This window comes from Dermochelys coriacea, chromosome 23, assembly GCF_009764565.3.
Source record: "Dermochelys coriacea isolate rDerCor1 chromosome 23, rDerCor1.pri.v4, whole genome shotgun sequence".
NCBI classification, from domain to species: domain Eukaryota; kingdom Metazoa; phylum Chordata; order Testudines; family Dermochelyidae; genus Dermochelys; species Dermochelys coriacea.
Window position 1 is genome coordinate 14419772 of NC_050090.1, and position 17152 is coordinate 14436923.

Genomic DNA, 17152 nt, shown 5'->3' on the forward strand with positions numbered 1-17152 from the left:
GGACCCAGGGGCTGCCCCCCACCCAGGCCAGCAACCTAGGTGTCCTGGTGACCCCCCCCCACCCCAAGAAATTACATCATCCAGCACTTCCTGTCCTAAGCACTTATGTGGTTGCCCCTCAGCCCCCACTCCCCACCCCAGAGGTGCCACATCTCAGTGCCGGGCGAGGGGTCCCTTAGTAGCTCTAGGAGGACAGGATTAGGGAATTCTGTGGGAAACAGGGCACGGGGGGGGGCAGGTGTCTGGGAGCCGGGACTCCTGAGTTCTTCCCCCAGCTCTGGGAGGGGAGTGGGGTGGAGTGGTTAGAGCAGTGGGGGGGGCCTGGGAGCCAGGATTCCTGGGTTCTCTCCCCGGCTCAGCGTTCATTCTCTCCTTGCCCGCAGAACAGGCCTGGGGTTTCTCCTTGAATCCCCCCCCCCCGACCCAAACCCCAGCGATGACCCATCAGGTGGAGTTGGCCATGGGGGAAGGGCCCCACTGCAGCCTGGACCCGCTGCCCAAGCCCTGCCTGGCCAAGCACTGTGGGTGGCTCACCCGCAACCTGCTGCTAACGCTCACCGTGCTGGGTAGGTGTGAGCCCGGGGGGCACTGGGGGGCAGGGGTGGACGGGAACCTACCCATTCCCACCCTCCATTCTTGCCCCACATTGATCCATCCCCCAGCCCCCTTCTCTATCATTGCACACAAACAGGTTATCAATGGGGGGGGAGCAACAGATGTGACTCCCCCACACCCTTTCCAACCCCACCCCCCCAGAGATGGGACATGGGGGGGGTGGCATGTGATTAACGTCTCATTGTGTCTTTTACGTCACTACCCGGGAGGAAGAAAATTACACATGGGCTAATCCCCCCCCAGTGGCTGTTGGCCTGACTCCCCCCGCCCCGCGGCCACCTTTTCCCCCCCCCAGTGGGTGGGTTGACAGATGGGATCATTGTAGCCCCAATGCAGCGCTAGGGGGCGCTGTGCTGCCAGGAGTAGGGCGTAGGTTCAGGAGGGGGCGCCCTCCCCAGAGAGGGGTCCCCGTTTACCCAGCCCCCCCCATGCCCCACCCCAGAGCCAACCGCATCCCTGCTCCGGGCAAGGGGTCCCCGTATACCCAGCCCCCATGCCCTACCCCAGAGCCAGCCGCATCTCGGTGGTGGAGGGGGACCCTGTTGGGGGTCACGCTGAGGTTCTGTCCCCTCGTCTCTAGGGGTGATTTTGGGCGCCGTGTTTGGGGGCCTCCTGCGGCTGCTCCCCCCGTTGGATGAAGACCTGCTGGTCCTTCTCTCCTTCCCGGGAGACATCCTCATGCGGATGCTGAAAATGCTCATCTTGCCCTTGGTCATCTCCAGCCTCATCTCAGGTGAGGGAGGGGGAGGGGGAAGGGGAAGGGGAGGGGGAGGGGAAGGGGGGGCGGCGGCCGGAGCCAAAGCCGCCCCACCCCCACTTGAGCAGAATCTCGTTCCCCCCACCCTGGGATTCAAACTCGCAGCCCTCGGGAACAGCACAGGGCTGTAGCACCCAGTCCAGCCACTAGCGGGAGGGGGGTGGACCGACCACCCCAAGGCTGCTGTGCTGCACGGAGCAGGGCGGAGGACTCACTATGGGGCACTGTCCCCGTGTACCCAGCCCCCCCACACCCCACCCCAGAGCCAGCTGCATCCCAGCGCTGGGTGAGGGGCCCCCGTGTACCCAGCCCCCCCACCCCACCCCAGAGCCAGCTGTATCCCAGCGCCGGGCGAGGGGTCCCCGTGTACCCAGCCCCCTCGCCCCACCCCAGAGTCAGCCGCATCCCAGCGCCGGGCGAGGGGTCCCCGTGTACCCAGTCCCCACACCCAACCCCAGAGCCAGACGCATCCCAACATCATGTAGCTTTCGCTCTGTTCCTGGGCAGGGCTGGCCGGGCTGGATGCCAAGTCGAGCGGGCACATGGGCACCCGGGCCATGGTGTATTACATGTCCACCACGGTGCTGGCCGCCGTGCTGGGCGTGATCCTGGTGCTGTCCATCCACCCGGGTAACCCCAAGCTGAGGACGGCGACGGGCGCGGCGGCGCGGAGCGAGGAGGTCTCCAGCCTGGACGCCTTCCTGGACTTGATCCGGAACCTCTTCCCCGAGAACCTGGTGCAGGCCTGTTTCCAACAGGTAGGGGGCGCTCGCCCTAGGGAGGCAGTGCCCCGGGGCGGCGCTAGGCTGCAGGGCGTGGGGCCGCGGGGCTCCGTAGGGGGTGCTCTCCCCACGCAGTCAGTGCCCCAGGGCGGCGCTAGGGGGCGCTGGGCTGCAGGGTGTGGGGCTGGGGGGGCTCTGTAGGGGGCTCTCTCCCCAGGCAGTCAGTGCCCCAGGGCGGCACTAGGGGGCACTGGAGGGGCTCAGCAGGGGGCGCTCTCCCCAGGCAGTCAGTGCCCCAGGGCAGCACTAGGGGGCGCTGGGCTGCAGGGCGTGGGGCTGGGGGGGTCAGCAGGGGGCGCTCTCCCCAGGCAGTCAGTGCCCCAGGGCGGCGCTAGGGGGCGCTGGGCTGCAGGGCGTCGGGCCAGGGGGGCTCCATAGGGGGCGCTCGCCCTTCTCAGTCCGTGCTGAGCCTGGTTCCCCTGCCCAGGTCCAGACGGTCTCCCAGAAGGTCCCGGTCCCGCCCCAGGTGGTGCGGCAGGAGAACGTCACCCGGCTCCTCCCGGGGAACCTGTCCCTGCTCAACGCCACCGTCACGGAGATCAGCCTGGGGCCCAGCACCGCCACCCACAAACGGCTGGAGTTCAAGGCCGGCATGAACGTGCTAGGTACGTCCCCGGCGGGCCACTGCTGGAGGGAAGCTCGCAGCAACCGGCGTGCCCACCTGAAGGCACTGCTGGAGGGTAGCTCACAGTGCTGGGGCACTGCTGCGGGGAAGCTCACAGCAACCGGCGTGCCCACGTGAAGGCACTGCTGGGGGGAAGCTCGCAGCAACCGGCGTGCCCACCTGACAGCACTGCTGGGGGGAAGCTCGCAGCAATTGGCATGCCCACCTGAGGGCACTACTTGGAGGAAGCTCGCAGCGCTGGGGCACTGCTGCAAGGAAGCTCGCAGCCCACCATGGCCCTGACACCCCCCCCCATTGCCTCCCCACAGGGCTGATTGGGTTCTTCATCGCCTTCGGGGTGGCCATGGGGCAGATGGGGGAACAGGCCAAGCCCATGGCCGACTTCTTCAACATCCTCAACGAGATCATCATGCAGCTGGTCTCCATGATCATGTGGTACAGGGGGGTGAGGAACCAGGGGGCTGGGGGGTATGATGGGGGGTAGGGGGAGTTCGGGGAGGTGGGATTATGATGGGGGGCGGGGGGTAGCCTGGGGGTGGGGGAATGATGAGGAAGGCCTGAGGGGGGTGTCACAATCTCATCCCCCACCCCTCTCTTTAGCTGACCTGGGGCGGGGTCTCCCCAGGACACCCATTCACTGCCCCCCCCACTATCTCCCCCCAGCCTCCCCCAGCCCCTCCCCTCACAGTCTCCCTTCCTCATGGTCCCCCTGCCCCTGGTGTCCCTTACATCCCCTCCTCTCAGCCCCACGATCTCCCCTCAGCCCCCACCTCATAGTCTCCCTCCCTAGCTGTCCCCTTCACCCCCTCATCTGCCCCCTGCCTCACCCCACACAATGTCCCCTGCTCCCCCTCACTGTTCCCTCCAGCCCCACCCCTCCCCTCACGGTCACCCCCTGCCGGCTCCGCCCCTCAAGGTCTCCCATAGCGTCCCTCATGGTCTGTCTCCCTCCTGTCACGGTCTCCCCCTTGGCCCTCCCTGCCCCTCACGGTCTCCCCGGCTCCCCCAGGTACTCGCCCTTCGGCATCGCCTCCCTGATCTGCGGGAAGCTGGCCGGCCTGCAGGACCTGGCGCTGGTGGCCCGGCAGCTGGGCATGTACATGGTGACGGTGGCCCTGGGGCTGCTGCTGCACGGGGCCCTGGTCCTGCCCCTCATCTTCTTCGGGGTCACGCGCCAGAACCCCTTCGCCTTCTACGCCGGCATCTTCCAGGCCTGGCTCACCGCCCTGGGCACCGCCTCCAGGTGGGGGGCACCAACCGGGGGCCCTGGGGCTCCGTGTGTCTCACTCCCAGTCTGGGGCCAGAAGGGTTGGGGGGGCGGTTGAAGGGGATCAGAGGGGTGTCAGGGACTATTGGGGGATCAGAGGGATCTGGGGTATGGGGGTGTCAGGGACTATGGGGCTCCGTGTGTGTCTCACCCCCAGTGTGGGGCCAGGGGGTTTCGGGGGGTGTCAGGGGCTCCATGTGTCTCCCCCCAGCGTGGGGCCGGGGGGGCTATGAGGGATGCTGGGGCGTGTCAGGGGGCACTATGGGGGATGTTGGGGTTATGACGGGTGCTGGCGGGTTTTGGGGGCTATGGGGGTGTTGGGGTTATGGGGGGTGCTGGGGGTGTCAGGGGGCTATGGGAGTGTTGGGATTATGGGGGGTGTCAGGGGAGCTATGGGGGTGTCGGGGTTATGGGGGGTGCTGGTGGGCTTGGGGGGCTATGGGGGTGTCAGGTTATGGGGGGTGCTGGGCGGTTTCAGGGGGGCTATTGGGGTGTTGGGGTTATGGGAGGGTGCTGGGGAGTGTTGGGGGGGCTATGGGGGTGTCGGGGTTATGGGAGGGTGCTGGGGGTGTCAGGGGGCTATAGGGGTTTTGAGGTATGGGGGTACTGGGTGGTTTTGGGGGATGTCGGGGGGGATATAGGGATGTCGGGGTTATGGGGGTGCTGGGGGTGTCAGGGGGCTATGGGGGTTTTGGGGTTATGGGGGTGCTGGGTGGTTTTGGGGGGCTATGGGAGGTGTCAGAGGGGCTACGGGGGTGTCGGTTATGGGGGGTGCTGGGGGGTGTCAGGGGAGCTATGGGGGTGTCAGGGCTATCGGGGGCACCATGTGTCTCCCCCCCAGTGCAGGGACGCTGCCCGTGACGTTCCGGTGCCTGGAGGAGAACCTGGGGGTCGATCGACGCGTCACCCGCCTGGTGCTGCCCATCGGCGCCACCATCAACATGGACGGGACGGCCCTGTACGAGGCTGTGGCTGCCATCTTCATCGCCCAGATGAACGGCATCGCCCTGGACGGGGGGCAGATCGCCACCGTCAGGTGAGCCCCCGGCCCCGGCTTCCTGCCCCCCCGGGCCCCCAGATCCCCCAGCTTCCTCTCCCCTCCGGGCGCCCTGGCCCCGGCTTCCTGCTCCCCCGGGCCCCCAGATCCCCCAGCTTCCTCTCCCCCATGGGCACCCCGGCCCCGGCTTCCTGCCCCCCCCGGGCCCCCAGATCCCCCAGCTTCCTCTCCCCCCCGGGCGCCCCAGCCCTGGCTTCCTGCCCCTCCGGGCCCCCCGGCCCCAGGCTTCCTGCCCCCTCAGCCCCCCCCAACCCCAGCTTCCTCTCCCCCCCGGGCGCCCTGGCCCCGGCTTCCTGCTCCCCTGGGCCCCCAGATCCCCCAGCTTCCTCTCCCCTCCAGGCTCCCCAGCCCCGGCTTCCTGTCCCCCGTGGGCCCCCAGCTTCCCAGCCTCCCAGCCCTCCGAGCCCCCCGCCCCCCCAGTCCTCTGAGACCCCCAGCTTCTTCCACCCCTGGCTCCCAAACTCCTGGGCCCCTGGGCCTCCAGCCCCACACCCCCAAATCCCTGAACTCCTGGGCCCCTGGGCTTTCAGCCCCCCAGACAGGGTTGCCACCCTCCCTGTTTGGGTGGGAGTCTCCCGGAATCAGGCCGGGTCTCCCGGCGGCTACTGACGCCAAACCCGGAGATGGGTGGCGACGTGGGGCTAAGGCGGCCCCCTGCCTACCACTGCCCCACACCACTCCCGGAAGCAGCTGGCACGTCCCTTCGCGCTCTGCCCCCACGCCCAGTGCCGACTCCGCAGCTCCCATTGGCCGGGAAGTGCAGCCAATGGGAGCGGCAGGGGGCGGTGCCTGCAGGTGCACCCTCCCGCACCCCAACCCCCTGCCCCAGCCCAGCGAAAGTGAGGGAGGGTGGGGGAGAGCGAGCCACGGAGGGATGGAGGGAGTGGGGCGGGGCCACTGAGAAGGGGCGGGGCAGGGGCGGGACCTCATGGCAGGGGTGGGGCCAGGGTGTTTGGGTTTGTGGGGTTAGACCCTCGGCAACCCTATCCCCAGACCCCCAGACCTTGAACTCCTGGGCCCCTGGCCCCCCAGCCCCTGGCCTGGGGCGGGAGGGAAGCCAGCGCCCCGCACAGAGGAAGGGTCCCCTGCCCCCTGCATTGACCCCCTGGCCCCCTCTCTGCCCCCCAGCATGACGGCCACCCTGGCCAGTGTGGGGGCGGCCAGTATCCCCAGCGCCGGCCTGGTCACCATGCTGCTCATCCTGACCGCCGTGGGGCTCCCCACACAGGACATCAGCCTGCTCATCGCTGTGGACTGGCTGCTGTGAGTGCCGCGGGGGGGGGGGGCAGGGGCGGGGCTGGGGGAAGGGAGGGCCGGGGCAGAGGGGGCAGGGTGGAGAGGGGTGGGGAGGCTGAGGCAGGAGGGGGCTAGGGGAGAGGCGGGATAGGGAGGGGTTAGGGCGCAGGGAGTGAGCAGGAGGGGGCAAGAGGGGAGAGGAGGGAGTTAGAGGGCAGGGGGCAGGAGGGATGTGGTGGGGATTAGGGGGCAGGAGGAATGAGGAGGGGCTCCGGGGCAGGAGGGGTTTAGGGGCAGGGAGGAGGCAGGAGGGGGCTATGGGGCAGGGAGGGGGTCACCCCTTGTCGGTGCCCCCCAGTGCTGACCCCCAGCCCCGCCCCCCAGGGACCGCCTGCGCACCTCCATCAATGTGGTGGGGGACTCGTTTGGGGCGGGGATCGTTTATCACCTGTCGCGGGCCGAGCTAGCCGCCGTCGACGCCCGGGCCAAGGGGCACCCGCCTGAGCCCCCCAGCCCCAAGCTCCTGCCGCTGCCCAACCACCAGGGGCCCCCCGAGGGTGCCGGGGCAGGGTACACAGCCCTGCCCGCCGCCGACAGCGAGGAGGAGGAGCAGGTGAGGCCAGTGTGCTGCGAGCTTCCCTGTGACAGTGCCCCTGCCGTGGCAAGCTTCTCCACGACAGTGTCCCCAATGCTGCGAGCTTCCCCGTGACAATGCCCCTGGTGCTGCAAGCTTCCCCGCGACAGTGCCCCTGGCACTGTGAGCATCTTCGTGACAGTGCCCCGGTGCAGCAACCTTCCCCACGACAGTTTCCCCGATGCTGCGAGCTTCCTTGCGACAGTGCCTCGGTGCTGCGAGCTTCCCTGCAAGAGTGCCCCGGCACTGCGAGCTTCCCCGCGACAGTGCCCCTGGTGCTGCGAGCTTCCCCATGACAGTGCCCTGGGTAATTTGGTTCCTGTCCCGAGCAGGCGGAGACGCCGTCGTGGGAGCCGGGGGCTGAGGCCGAGGGGTCGCTGGGCAGTGACCAGGAGGAGAAGGAAGAGGAGGAATAACCAGGCCCCAGCCCAGAGCAGCTGCCACCAGTGGGGGGAGCGCGAGGGGGGGATTAATTCTCTGTATTCAGTTCTGCCCCAAATCACTGGGTGGGGACCCCCCTTGTCCCCCCAACCATGCTCTGTACCTAGCCCCCGCCGCACCCCAGAGGGGCCCATCCCAGTGCCAGGAGATGGGTCCCCGGATACCCCGCCCCCACAAGGGGCCCATCCCAGCACCAGGAGAGGGGTCCCTGGATACCCCCCCCCCCGCAAGGGAAAGCGTGACTCTAGACATATTGTGGATACAGGGCTTGTGGGGGGCTTGTGGCTCCTTCTGTTGACGCCCCCACTGGCATCCACACCCCCCCCACAGGCCCCTGGAGTCCCCCGCCTCTGCCTGCCCTGCTGGGGAATGAGTACATCCAAAGGGGTGGCGCGCAAGAAGTGGGGGAAGCTCTTGATCGCCACCCCCGAGCTGGGGCCTGTCTGTCCAGCTCCATGCCCCCGTCTGTCCATCCAGCCCCGTGCACACACCGCCCCCCGTCTATCTGGGGTTTCACTGAGCCCCACACAGCCCGTGGGTCACGCCCCCAGCTCATTCCCCAGCAGGAATATTCCAGGTCTGCCCCCCCCGGTTATTGGTTTCCCCTCCCATCCTGCCCCCCTCTTTTCACAGGCTCCCCAAAGGCCCAGCTGCCCACCCCAGTCTCAGCCATCAGGGGGCATCTGGACTATGCCCCCCCTCATTCTGGGGGGGGGCTGTTTGGCTTATGTCTCCACCTGGCCCCATGGTTCCGCCCCGCTGAATTCTGACCCCCCCAATCATCAACCCAACAACACTGGGTGGGGGGACCTCAGGGTTTGTAATAAACTAAAACCTGCCGTCAGCTTTGGGCTTGGCCCTGTTCCATGCTGGGGGGGGAGAAACGTGGGGTGGAGCCTCTACCAGCGGACGCCTGATCTTGACCCCCCTCTCATGCCCCCCACCCCGCTTCTCAGATGGGGCATGGACGGCGCAGGCTCTCGGCAGACCCAGGCAGTGGTGCCGAGTCTCTCACCCCCGGGGCAGCTCCCCCCCAGCGCCGGGCGCAGGCTCTCGGCAGACCCAGGCAGTGGTGCCGAGTGTCTCACCCCCGGGGCAGCTCCCCCCCAGCGCCGGGCGCAGGCTCTCGGCAGACCCAGGCAGTGGTGCCGAGTCTCTCACCCCCGGGGCAGCTCCCCCCCTGTGCCGGGCGCAGGCTCTCGGCAGACCCAGGCAGTGGTGCCGAGTCTCTCACCCCCGGGGCAGCTCCCCCCCAGCGCCGGGCGCAGGCTCTCGGCAGACCCAGGTAGTGGTGCCGAGTCTCTCACCCCCGGGGCAGCTCCCCCCCTGTGCCGGGCGCAGGCTCTCGGCAGACCCAGGCAGTGGTGCCGAGTCTCTCACCCCCGGGGCAGCTCCCCCCCAGCGCCGGGCGCAGGCTCTCGGCAGACCCAGGCAGTGGTGCCGAGTCTCTCACCCCCGGGGCAGCTCCCCCCCAGCGCCGGGCGCAGGCTCTCGGCAGACCCAGGCTGTGGTGCCGAGTCTCTCACCGCCGGGGCAGCTCCCCCCCAGCGCCGGGCGCAGGCTCTCGGCAGACCCAGGCAGTGGTGCCGAGTCTCTCACCCCCGGGGCAGCTCCCCCCCAGCGCCGGGCGCAGGCTCTCGGCAGACCCAGGCAGTTGTGCTCTGGCAGTGACACCCGGGGCAGCTCCCCCGCAGCGATGGTGGAAGGAGGCTGCAGCCACTGGGGTGGAGCTGAGGTGCTGGGCAGATGTTAGCAGCTGCTGCGGGGTGGGGGTGGGAGTGTGTGAAATGGGATAATGAGCCCCCAGGCCGTCAGCCGGCCAAATCTCAGTGTTGGGCTGGTGCAAGGGCCCCCAGCAGGGCTTGGGGGAGCCCAGGGCTGGGCTAGCAGGGGCTGCGTGTCGGGAGTGAGGGGCACCGGCAGAGCAGGGCGGGGCGGGGGCTGAGGGTCAGTTTGTTTTTGTAGGGTTTCCCTCATTTCCTGACCAGTAAAGGAGGCCGGGCAGGTGGGTTGGGGGGTGGGAACCCTATTTATTTAAACTGACAAGCCACATTAGATCTAAGAGCCACTGAAGAGCCGAGCCCCAGAACGTCCTGACGGCCGGTCAGCTCCCCCCCCCCGCCCCAGCCCCTTGGGGAGGCAGATCCAGACCCTCCCTGGGTCAGAAATAACCCAGCCAGTGGGGGAGGGGCAAGGTGAGTTCCCGCCATGGCAGGACAGAGAGGAGTGGAGGCTAGTGGTTAGAGCGGGGGGTGGGAGCCAGGACGCCTGGGTTCTATTGTGGGGGTCCCAGTGGGGAGGTTAGCCGGGGACAGACACTCCAGCCTTGGGGGGCTCGGCTTAGACTGCTCGGAGCCGGCGGGCCCTGGAGTCTTGTCCCCAGGGGGTGTCTGTGAGGCAGGGAAGGGGGGCTGCGGTGGGGGGCAGGGCCAGGGCAGGGCCTGAGCTGGCTGCAGGGGGGCCGGGACCTTCTTGTCGTCCATCTCGTAAAGGAACCAGTCGTATGAACCCTTGGGGCTGTCCAGGTGCAGAGCTGGAGGAAGGAGACACGAGTCAACGATGGAACCCAGGAGTCCTGGCTCCCAGCCGCCCCGTGACCCCCCTCCCCTCCGAGACCCGGGGACAGAACCCAGGAGTCCTGGCTCCCAGCCCCCACCCCCAAACCAGTAGGTCCCGCTCCCCTCCCAGAGCCGGGGAGAGAACCCAGGAGTCCGGGCCTCACTCACCGAGGTCCTCGAGGGACCCGTCCTGCAGGCGCTGGTGCGCGAAGGGTGACCCCTTGGCCCCCCGGCGGTAGGCGCAGTAGATCCCAGAGAAGAGGCAGAGAAGGAGGCCGGAGGCCACGAGGAAAAGACCCATGGCCTGGCCCCCCCCGTCCCCACGGTGCTCGTCAGGCCGGCCTGCGGGGGGAGGAGAGAGCGCTGGGACAGGACCCAGGCGTCTGGCTCACCCGCCCCTCCCACTCTGCTTCTGCACCCCCAGCCCCCCTGGACCCCCTCGCCCAGCACTGCCACGGTCACTCTGCACTATGCCAATGCATTGACCCCCTTTCTGCCCCCCACAGCTCCCCTTCTGCACCCCACCTGCCCCACGCACCCCTCTCTGTCGCCACAGCTCCCCCATCTTCCCCCCACCTGCCCCATGCACCCCCTCTCTGCCCCCACAGCTCCCATCTGCCCCCACCTGCTCCTGCACCCTCTCTGCCCCCCATAGCTCCTTTTCTGCACCCCACCTGCCCCACGCACCCTCTCTCTGCCCCCCACAGCTCCCCACCAGCCCCATGCACCCCCTCTCTGCCTCCACAGCTCCCATCTGCCCCCACCTACCCTGTGCACCCTCTTTCTGCCCCCCACAGCTCTCCCATCTGCCCCCACCTGCCCCATGCATCCCCTCTCTGTCCCCCACAGCTCCCCACCTGCTCCACGCATCCCCTCTCTGGCTCCCACAGCTCCCCATTTTCCCCACACACACCCTCTCTGCCCCCCACAGCTCCCCATCTTCCCCCCACCTGCCCCATGCACCCCCTCTCTGCCCCCACAGCTCCCATCTGCCCCCACCTGCTCCTGCACCCTCTCTGCCCCCCACAGCTCCTTTTCTGCACCCCACCTGCCCCACGCACCCTCTCTCTGCCCCCCACAGCTCCCCACCTGCCCCATGCACCCCCTCTCTGCCTCCACAGCTCCCATCTGCCCCAACCTACCCTGTGCACCCTCTTTCTGCCCCCCACAGCTCTCCCATCTGCCCCCACCTGCCCCATGCATCCCCTCTCTGTCCCCCACAGCTCCCCACCTGCTCCACGCATCCCCTCTCTGGCTCCCACAGCTCCCCATTTTCCCCACACACCCCCTCTCTGCCCCCCACAGCTCCCCATCTTCCCCCCACCTGCCCCATGCACCCCCTCTCTGCCCCCATAGCTCCCATCTGCCCCCACCTGCCCCATGCATCCCCTCTCTGTCCCCCACAGCTCCCCACTTGCCCCATGCATCCCCTCTCTGGCTCCCACAGTTCTCCACCTGCCCCACGCACCCTCTCTCTGCCCCCCACAGCTCCCCATCTGCCCCATGCATCCCCTTTCTGCCCCCACAGCTCCCCACCTGCCCCATGCACCCCCTTTCTGCCCCCCACAGTTCCCCTTCTGCACCCCACCTGCCCCATGCACCCCCTCTCTGCCTCCACAGCTCCCATCTGCCCCCCCACCCTGTGCACCCCTTTTTTGCCCCCCACAGCTCCCCCATCTGTCCCCCACCTGCCCCATGCATCCCCTTTCTTCCCCCCACTTCCCCATGCACTCCACTTCTGCACCCCCACACTCTCCTTGTACAGCCCACCTGCGCACTCCTTCCCTGCCCCCAAATGCACCAACATGCACCCCCATTGCTGCCCCACCCTAACCCCCAACTCCTTCCCCATGCACCACCATTCCCCCAACCCCTGCCCCCCTCTGCCCCCCCATACGCCCTCTTTACCTCTTCGCTCCACCTGTTCCACCAGCAGAACCATCTTGACCCCCTGGCGCCCCGGCGCCCCTTGCCGGCCCGAATCTCCTGCCGCAGTCCCAGGGGTCCTCTGGGGGGCGCCGTCACCTGGGGTCCCCTGGCCCAGTGTCACCGTGCGGTGGGCTAGGCTGCTGGGGGGCAGGGAGGGGCTGGGGGGAGCAGAGCGCGGCCCCGTGGGGTCAGGGGAAGTGGGGGCAATGGGGGACTCGGGGGACCATCCGGTGTCAGGAGAGGGGGGAGGAGAGAGGGGCCCCCTGCTAGCCAGGGCGGAAGGGGGGGACCAAGGGGCAGAGGGGGACAGGGGCTGGGGGTCACTGGCAGCGAGACAAGCCCCGAGGGCCAGCAGGGCGGCTGGCAACAGCTGAGAGCCCCGGGGCAGCATCACTTGGTGCTGGGGGGATCTCCAGGAACCAGCACCTGCAAGGGGTGAGAAGGGGTTAAACTGGGGGGTTGGCCCCCCGCCCTGCACCCCAGCACCCCTTGCTGGCTCCCCGCCCCGCACCCCAGCACCCCCTGCCGGCCCCACGCCCCAGACCTCAGCACCCCCTGCCGGCCCCCCGCCCTGCACCACAGCACCCCCTGCTTACCCCCTAACACCCCCTAGCACCATCCTGGGGTACCGGCACCAGCCCTGCGAGCCCCGTGCCCCGGTGGGATGGAGATGACACAGGCGTAACCATAGCTACGGCAAGGCCCCCCCCGGGACTCCCCCTTCCCGCTCCCGGTTACCAGACTCCGTTGTTGGCAACGTCTCCCCAGGGGCTGGGGTGGTACCTGCCGCCCCAGAGCAAACAAACCCTCTTCCCGACCCCAGGCGCTAGGGGGCGCTGGGCTGCGGGGCAGGAGGTTCAGCAGAGGGTGTTGGGGTCAGGGGTGCAGGGTCAGGGGCCAGCAGGGGGTGCTCTCTGCCAACATCTCAATTTAACCCCCAAATTTGAGGTACCTACCCTATCTCTCCCCTTATCAACACCCCCAGGGCGGACTGGCACATCGCCCCTTTAAATACAAAGGGGGGTAACAGCTGGCCATCAAAAGGCTGCAGGGGACACCGGGAATTTAAAGGGGTTCACCCCCCCTTCTCCTTTCCACCCAGGGCCTGACCCCTCTATGCTAGACTGAGGCCAAAAACTCAAGCCCTGTCCCTTTAAATTCCCTTGGACAAAAATAAGGGGGGGTGAATTTAAAGGGGCAAATGCTCCCCTAAATAACCCACCCACTAGATCCCTGCTCTTTAGGGTTGGACCCCGTTCCAGCTAGAATTGGGTGTTGTCCCTTTAAATACCTGGGGGCTGGGGGAGCTGGCCTTGGGGGGACAGATAGCTTATAAACAGCTCCAGACCCTTTGGCATTTAAAGAGGTACATGCCAACCTCCCAAAACAGGGCACTGTCCCTTTAATTACTTAGGGGTGGGGAGAAATCAGCCCTCCCCCCAGATATCTAAGGAGTGCACCCCTCCCCCCCGAACAGATTCACCCCCATAGAAATCAGGGCACTGGCCTTTTAAATACTTGAGGGCAAAAATGTGGGGGGTCCCCACTCCAGCCCCCCCACCCCAGCCAGGAACCCCCAGGGCAGCCCATATGGGGGGGCGCTTCCTGTTACCCCGTGTCTGACTCACCTGGGTGGGGGCAGAGAGCAGGGGAAACTCCAGCTGGTGCTGGGAGGGAGAGATGCACAATGAGCCAGGACAGGGGGTGGGGGCAGCTCCTCCCTAGCAGCCCCCCCGGGATATGGGGGGGGTATGACGCATGTGCCCCTGGTGGGGACGGGCGCTGGTAACAACTCAGCAATAACAACTGTGGCTCAGCTGCACCTTCTGGGAGGGGCAGGACGGACAACTGTTGACCTGGGGGGGGGTGCTGCACGCTGCAGGGGGGGGGTGCTGCACGCTGCAGGGGGGGACACTGCCCCCCCCACCCCGTGTAAGCCCCCCAGCAGCTGTCCCGAGCTCCCAAATGGGACCCAACCCCGCAAAAACCCTTCACAGGCCAGCCCCCCGAGACCCCCAAAGGGCACAAGCAACCGCAGGTGGGCAAGGGGTAGCCAGCACCTGATGGGGAGAGACACAGCAAGGAGTTGTTTCAGAGTAGCAGCCGCGTTAGTCTGTATTCGCAAAAAGACCAGGAGGACTTGTGGCACCTTAGAGACTAACACATTTATTTGAGCATAAGCTTTTGTGAGCTACAGCTCACTTCATCGGATGCATTCGGTGGAAAATACAGTGGGGAGATTGATATACACAGAGAACGTGAAACAAGGGGTGTTACCGTACACACTGTAAGGAGAGGGATCAGGTAAGGTGAGCTATTACCAGCAAAGGGGGGGGGGGGAAGAGACCTTTTGTGGTGATAATCAAGGTGGGCCATTTCCAGCAGTTGACAAGAACGTCTGAGGAACAGTGGGGGGTGGGGGGGGGATAAACATGGGGAAATAGTTTTACTTTGTGTAATGACTCATCTATTCCCAGTCTCTATTCAAGCCTAAGTTAATTGTATCCAGTTTGCAAATTAATTCCAATTCAGCAGTCTCTCGTTGGAGTCTGTTTTTGAAGCTTTTTTGTTGAAGGATAGCCACTCTTAGGTCTGTGATCGAGTGACCAGAGAGATTGGAGTGTTCTCCAACTGGTTTTTGAATGTTATAATTCTTGACGTCTGACTTGTGTCCATTCATTCTTTTACGTAGAGACTGTCCAGTTTGGCCAATATACATGGCAGAGGGGCATTGCTGGCACATGATGGCATATATCACATTGGTAGATGCGCAGGTGAACGAGCCTCTGATAGTGTGGCTGATGTGATTAGGCCCTATGATGGTGTCCCCCGAATAGATATGTGGACAGAGTTGGCAATGGGCTTTGTTGCAAGGATAGGTTCCTGGGTTAGTGGTTCTGTTGTGTGGTTGCTGGTGAGTATTTGCTTCAGGTTGGGGGGCTGTCTGTAAGCAAGGACTGGCCTGTCTCCCAAAATCTGTGAGAGTGATGGGTCATCCTTCAGGATAGGTTGTAGATCCTTGATGATGCGTTGGAGAGGTTCTAGTTGGGGGCTGAAGGTGATGGCTAGTGGCGTTCTGTTATTTTCTGTGTTGGGCCTGTCCTGTAGTAGGTGACTTCTGGGTACTCTTCTGGCTCTGTCAATCTGTTTCTTCACTTCAGCAGGTGGGTATTGTAGTTGTAGGAATGCATGATAGAGATCTTGTAGGTGTTTGTCTCTGTCTGAGGGGTTGGAGCAAATGCAGTTGTATCTTAGGGCTTGGCTGTAGACAATGGATCGAGTGGTATGATCTGGATGAAAGCTGGAGGCATGTAGGTAAGTATAGTGGTCAGTAGGTTTTCGGTATAGGGTGGTGTTTACGTGACCATTGCTTATTAGCACCGTAGTGTCCAGGAAGTGGATCTCTTGTGTGGACTGGTCTAGGCTGAGGTTGAGGGTGGGATGGAAATTGTTGAAATCATGGTGGAATTCCTCAAGGGCTTCTTTTCCATGGGTCCAGATGATGAAGATGTCATCAATGTAGCGCAAGTAGAGTAGGGACATTAGGGGACGAGAGCTGAGGAAGTGTTGTTCTAAGTCAGCAAGGAGTGAGTCCAACTCCCTCCCCCAACAGCACTAGCTGAGCTGTAAATAGAACCCAGGAGTCCTGGCTCCCAGCCCCCGGCTCCAGCCACTAGACCCCCATTCCCCTCCCCGAGCCAGGGAGAGAACCCAGGAGTCCTGGCTCCCGGCTGCCTGCTAGACCCTTTGACCCAGACCCCACGTTCACCCGGCTCCGGACGGCTCCTAGGAGAAGCCTCCGTCCATGCAATGCCTTCTTGGGGGCTGCTCGCTCTTGGGGGTCCAGTCCTGGGCCCCACCACCTCCTGAGGCCGCAGCTTTGAGCCCCCAGCTCCCGGCTCTGCTGCAGGCCCCTTGGGGGTCCCCTTGCTCTGGCCCTTCATGGGGGTCCCAGCCTGGATGCTCCGGCTGCAGCCAACCAGGGCTCTGGGGTAGCCAGACTCCCCTCAGGGCTTGCTGCCCTGGGCAAGGACCCTCCTTGGCTGTGGCCTTCCTGGGTCTCTGGGAGCATCCAGCACTCCCCTCCTCACCGTGCACATCCTGCAGTGGGGCCGCCCAGACAGGACCCCTGGGGAAGCCCGAGGGGCCTCACCCCACAGCCAGCCGGGACACCAGCCAACGGGTAACGCAGCAGGGTTAATCGCTGACAGGAACACAGCATAAGGCAGAGATGGGGAGCACCAATATCAGGGACTGTCAGCAAAGTGGGGGGGGGGTGCCCAGGCCTAATGCCCCCTCCCAACCAAGTCTCAAACAGGAGACTGCCCAGTTCCAGCTGCCTGGCCCCAGACAAGCCTGTTGCCGCTTCTCTGGCCTGTCTCTCTTTCCCGGGGCAGCAGATCACTGCTCTGCACCAACACCTCCGGCAGGCTCCTTCCAGACGACGGGCGCAGCCACCAGGCTGCAATGTCTTTGCCGGTCTCTGTGTCCAGGCAGGCCGGCGGGAGTATCCCCCCTGCCCTCTAGGGGCAGCTGCAACACTCACACCTCCTGGTCCCACCACCTTGCTACTTGAGTAACGCACAGGAGAAACTGAGGCACACAGAGTATTGAGAGAAAACATTAAGAACACGCCCACTTCATCACCGCGGGCAAACGGGTAGAAATGATAGCAAAGAACAGAATCGTTAGACACAGAGATAAACACACTTCGTTGAGGGAGAGTCAACTCGGCTTTTGGAAAGGAAAATCACGCCTCACCGATCTATTAGAATTCCCCGAGGGGGTCGACACACGTGGACAAGGGGGAGCCAGAGTCCTTAGGCTTTCACAAAGCCTGTGACAAGGTCCCTCACCCAAGGCTCTTACGCGAACTAAGCTGTCATGGGATAAGAGGGGGAAGGGCAGTCACGGATCAGTAACTGGGGAAAGACAGGAAACAAAGGGGAGGAATAAAGGGTCGGTTTTCAGACTGGAGACAGGGGACTAGCAGGGTCCCCTGGGGGTCCGCACGGGGCCCAGTGCTGCTCAACATGGGCATAAGCCAGCTGGGAAAGGGGAACCAGGGAGGTGGCTAAGTTTGCAGAGACACAAATGACTCGAGTCAGTTAAGTGCAGAGCATCACAAAGGGGCTGCACAGACCTGGGGGGACCGGGCCTCGAAAGGGCAGGTGAAACTCCACGTAACGCCTGCAGGGAAACATAGGCCCCCGTTCGATGTACGACCTGATGGGGGCTTGGGACAGAGAAG

At 65.2% G+C, this 17152-nt stretch overlaps 2 protein-coding genes across 2 annotated transcripts; one reads left to right on the top strand and one right to left on the bottom strand.

Moving 5' to 3' along the window:
* The first annotated feature begins 307 nt into the window (after positions 1 to 307).
* On the top strand, positions 308 to 8247 carry LOC119847165 (excitatory amino acid transporter 2-like). Its single transcript, XM_038381686.2, has 10 exons — positions 308 to 566; positions 1196 to 1348; positions 1880 to 2130; positions 2582 to 2759; positions 3088 to 3214; positions 3789 to 4022; positions 4888 to 5082; positions 6232 to 6366; positions 6724 to 6952; positions 7306 to 8247. Exons 1-10 carry the CDS (start codon positions 437 to 439, stop codon positions 7387 to 7389), a joined length of 1716 nt encoding a protein of 571 aa, XP_038237614.1. The 5' UTR covers positions 308 to 436; the 3' UTR covers positions 7390 to 8247.
* A 1220-nt stretch (positions 8248 to 9467) lies between these two features.
* Positions 9468 to 10304, bottom strand: GFY (golgi associated olfactory signaling regulator). Its single transcript, XM_043501269.1, has 2 exons — positions 10141 to 10304; positions 9468 to 9947 (listed from the first exon to the last, which is right to left on the bottom strand). The coding sequence occupies exons 1-2, from the start codon at positions 10271 to 10273 to the stop codon at positions 9655 to 9657; spliced, it is 426 nt and encodes a 141-aa protein (XP_043357204.1). The 5' UTR covers positions 10274 to 10304; the 3' UTR covers positions 9468 to 9654.
* Positions 10305 to 17152: the final 6848 nt, after the last annotated feature.

What these genes read in the sequence shown, in the direction of transcription:
- LOC119847165 (XM_038381686.2), top strand. Translation starts at nt 437, where the DNA reads ATGACCCATCAGGTGGAGTTGGCCATGGGGGAAGGGCCCCACTGCAGC. An exon ending in CTGGTCTCCATGATCATGTG is followed by an intron (nt 3,215 to 3,788) that starts GTACAGGGGGGT and finishes CGGCTCCCCCAG; the next exon opens with GTACTCGCCCTTCGGCATCG. An exon ending in GCCCTGGGCACCGCCTCCAG is followed by an intron (nt 4,023 to 4,887) that starts GTGGGGGGCACC and finishes TCTCCCCCCCAG; the next exon opens with TGCAGGGACGCTGCCCGTGA.
- GFY (XM_043501269.1), bottom strand. Translation starts at nt 10,273, where the DNA reads ATGGGTCTTTTCCTCGTGGCCTCCGGCCTCCTTCTCTGCCTCTTCTCT. An exon ending in CGGGTCCCTCGAGGACCTCG is followed by an intron (nt 9,948 to 10,140) that starts GTGAGTGAGGCC and finishes TCCTTCCTCCAG; the next exon opens with CTCTGCACCTGGACAGCCCC.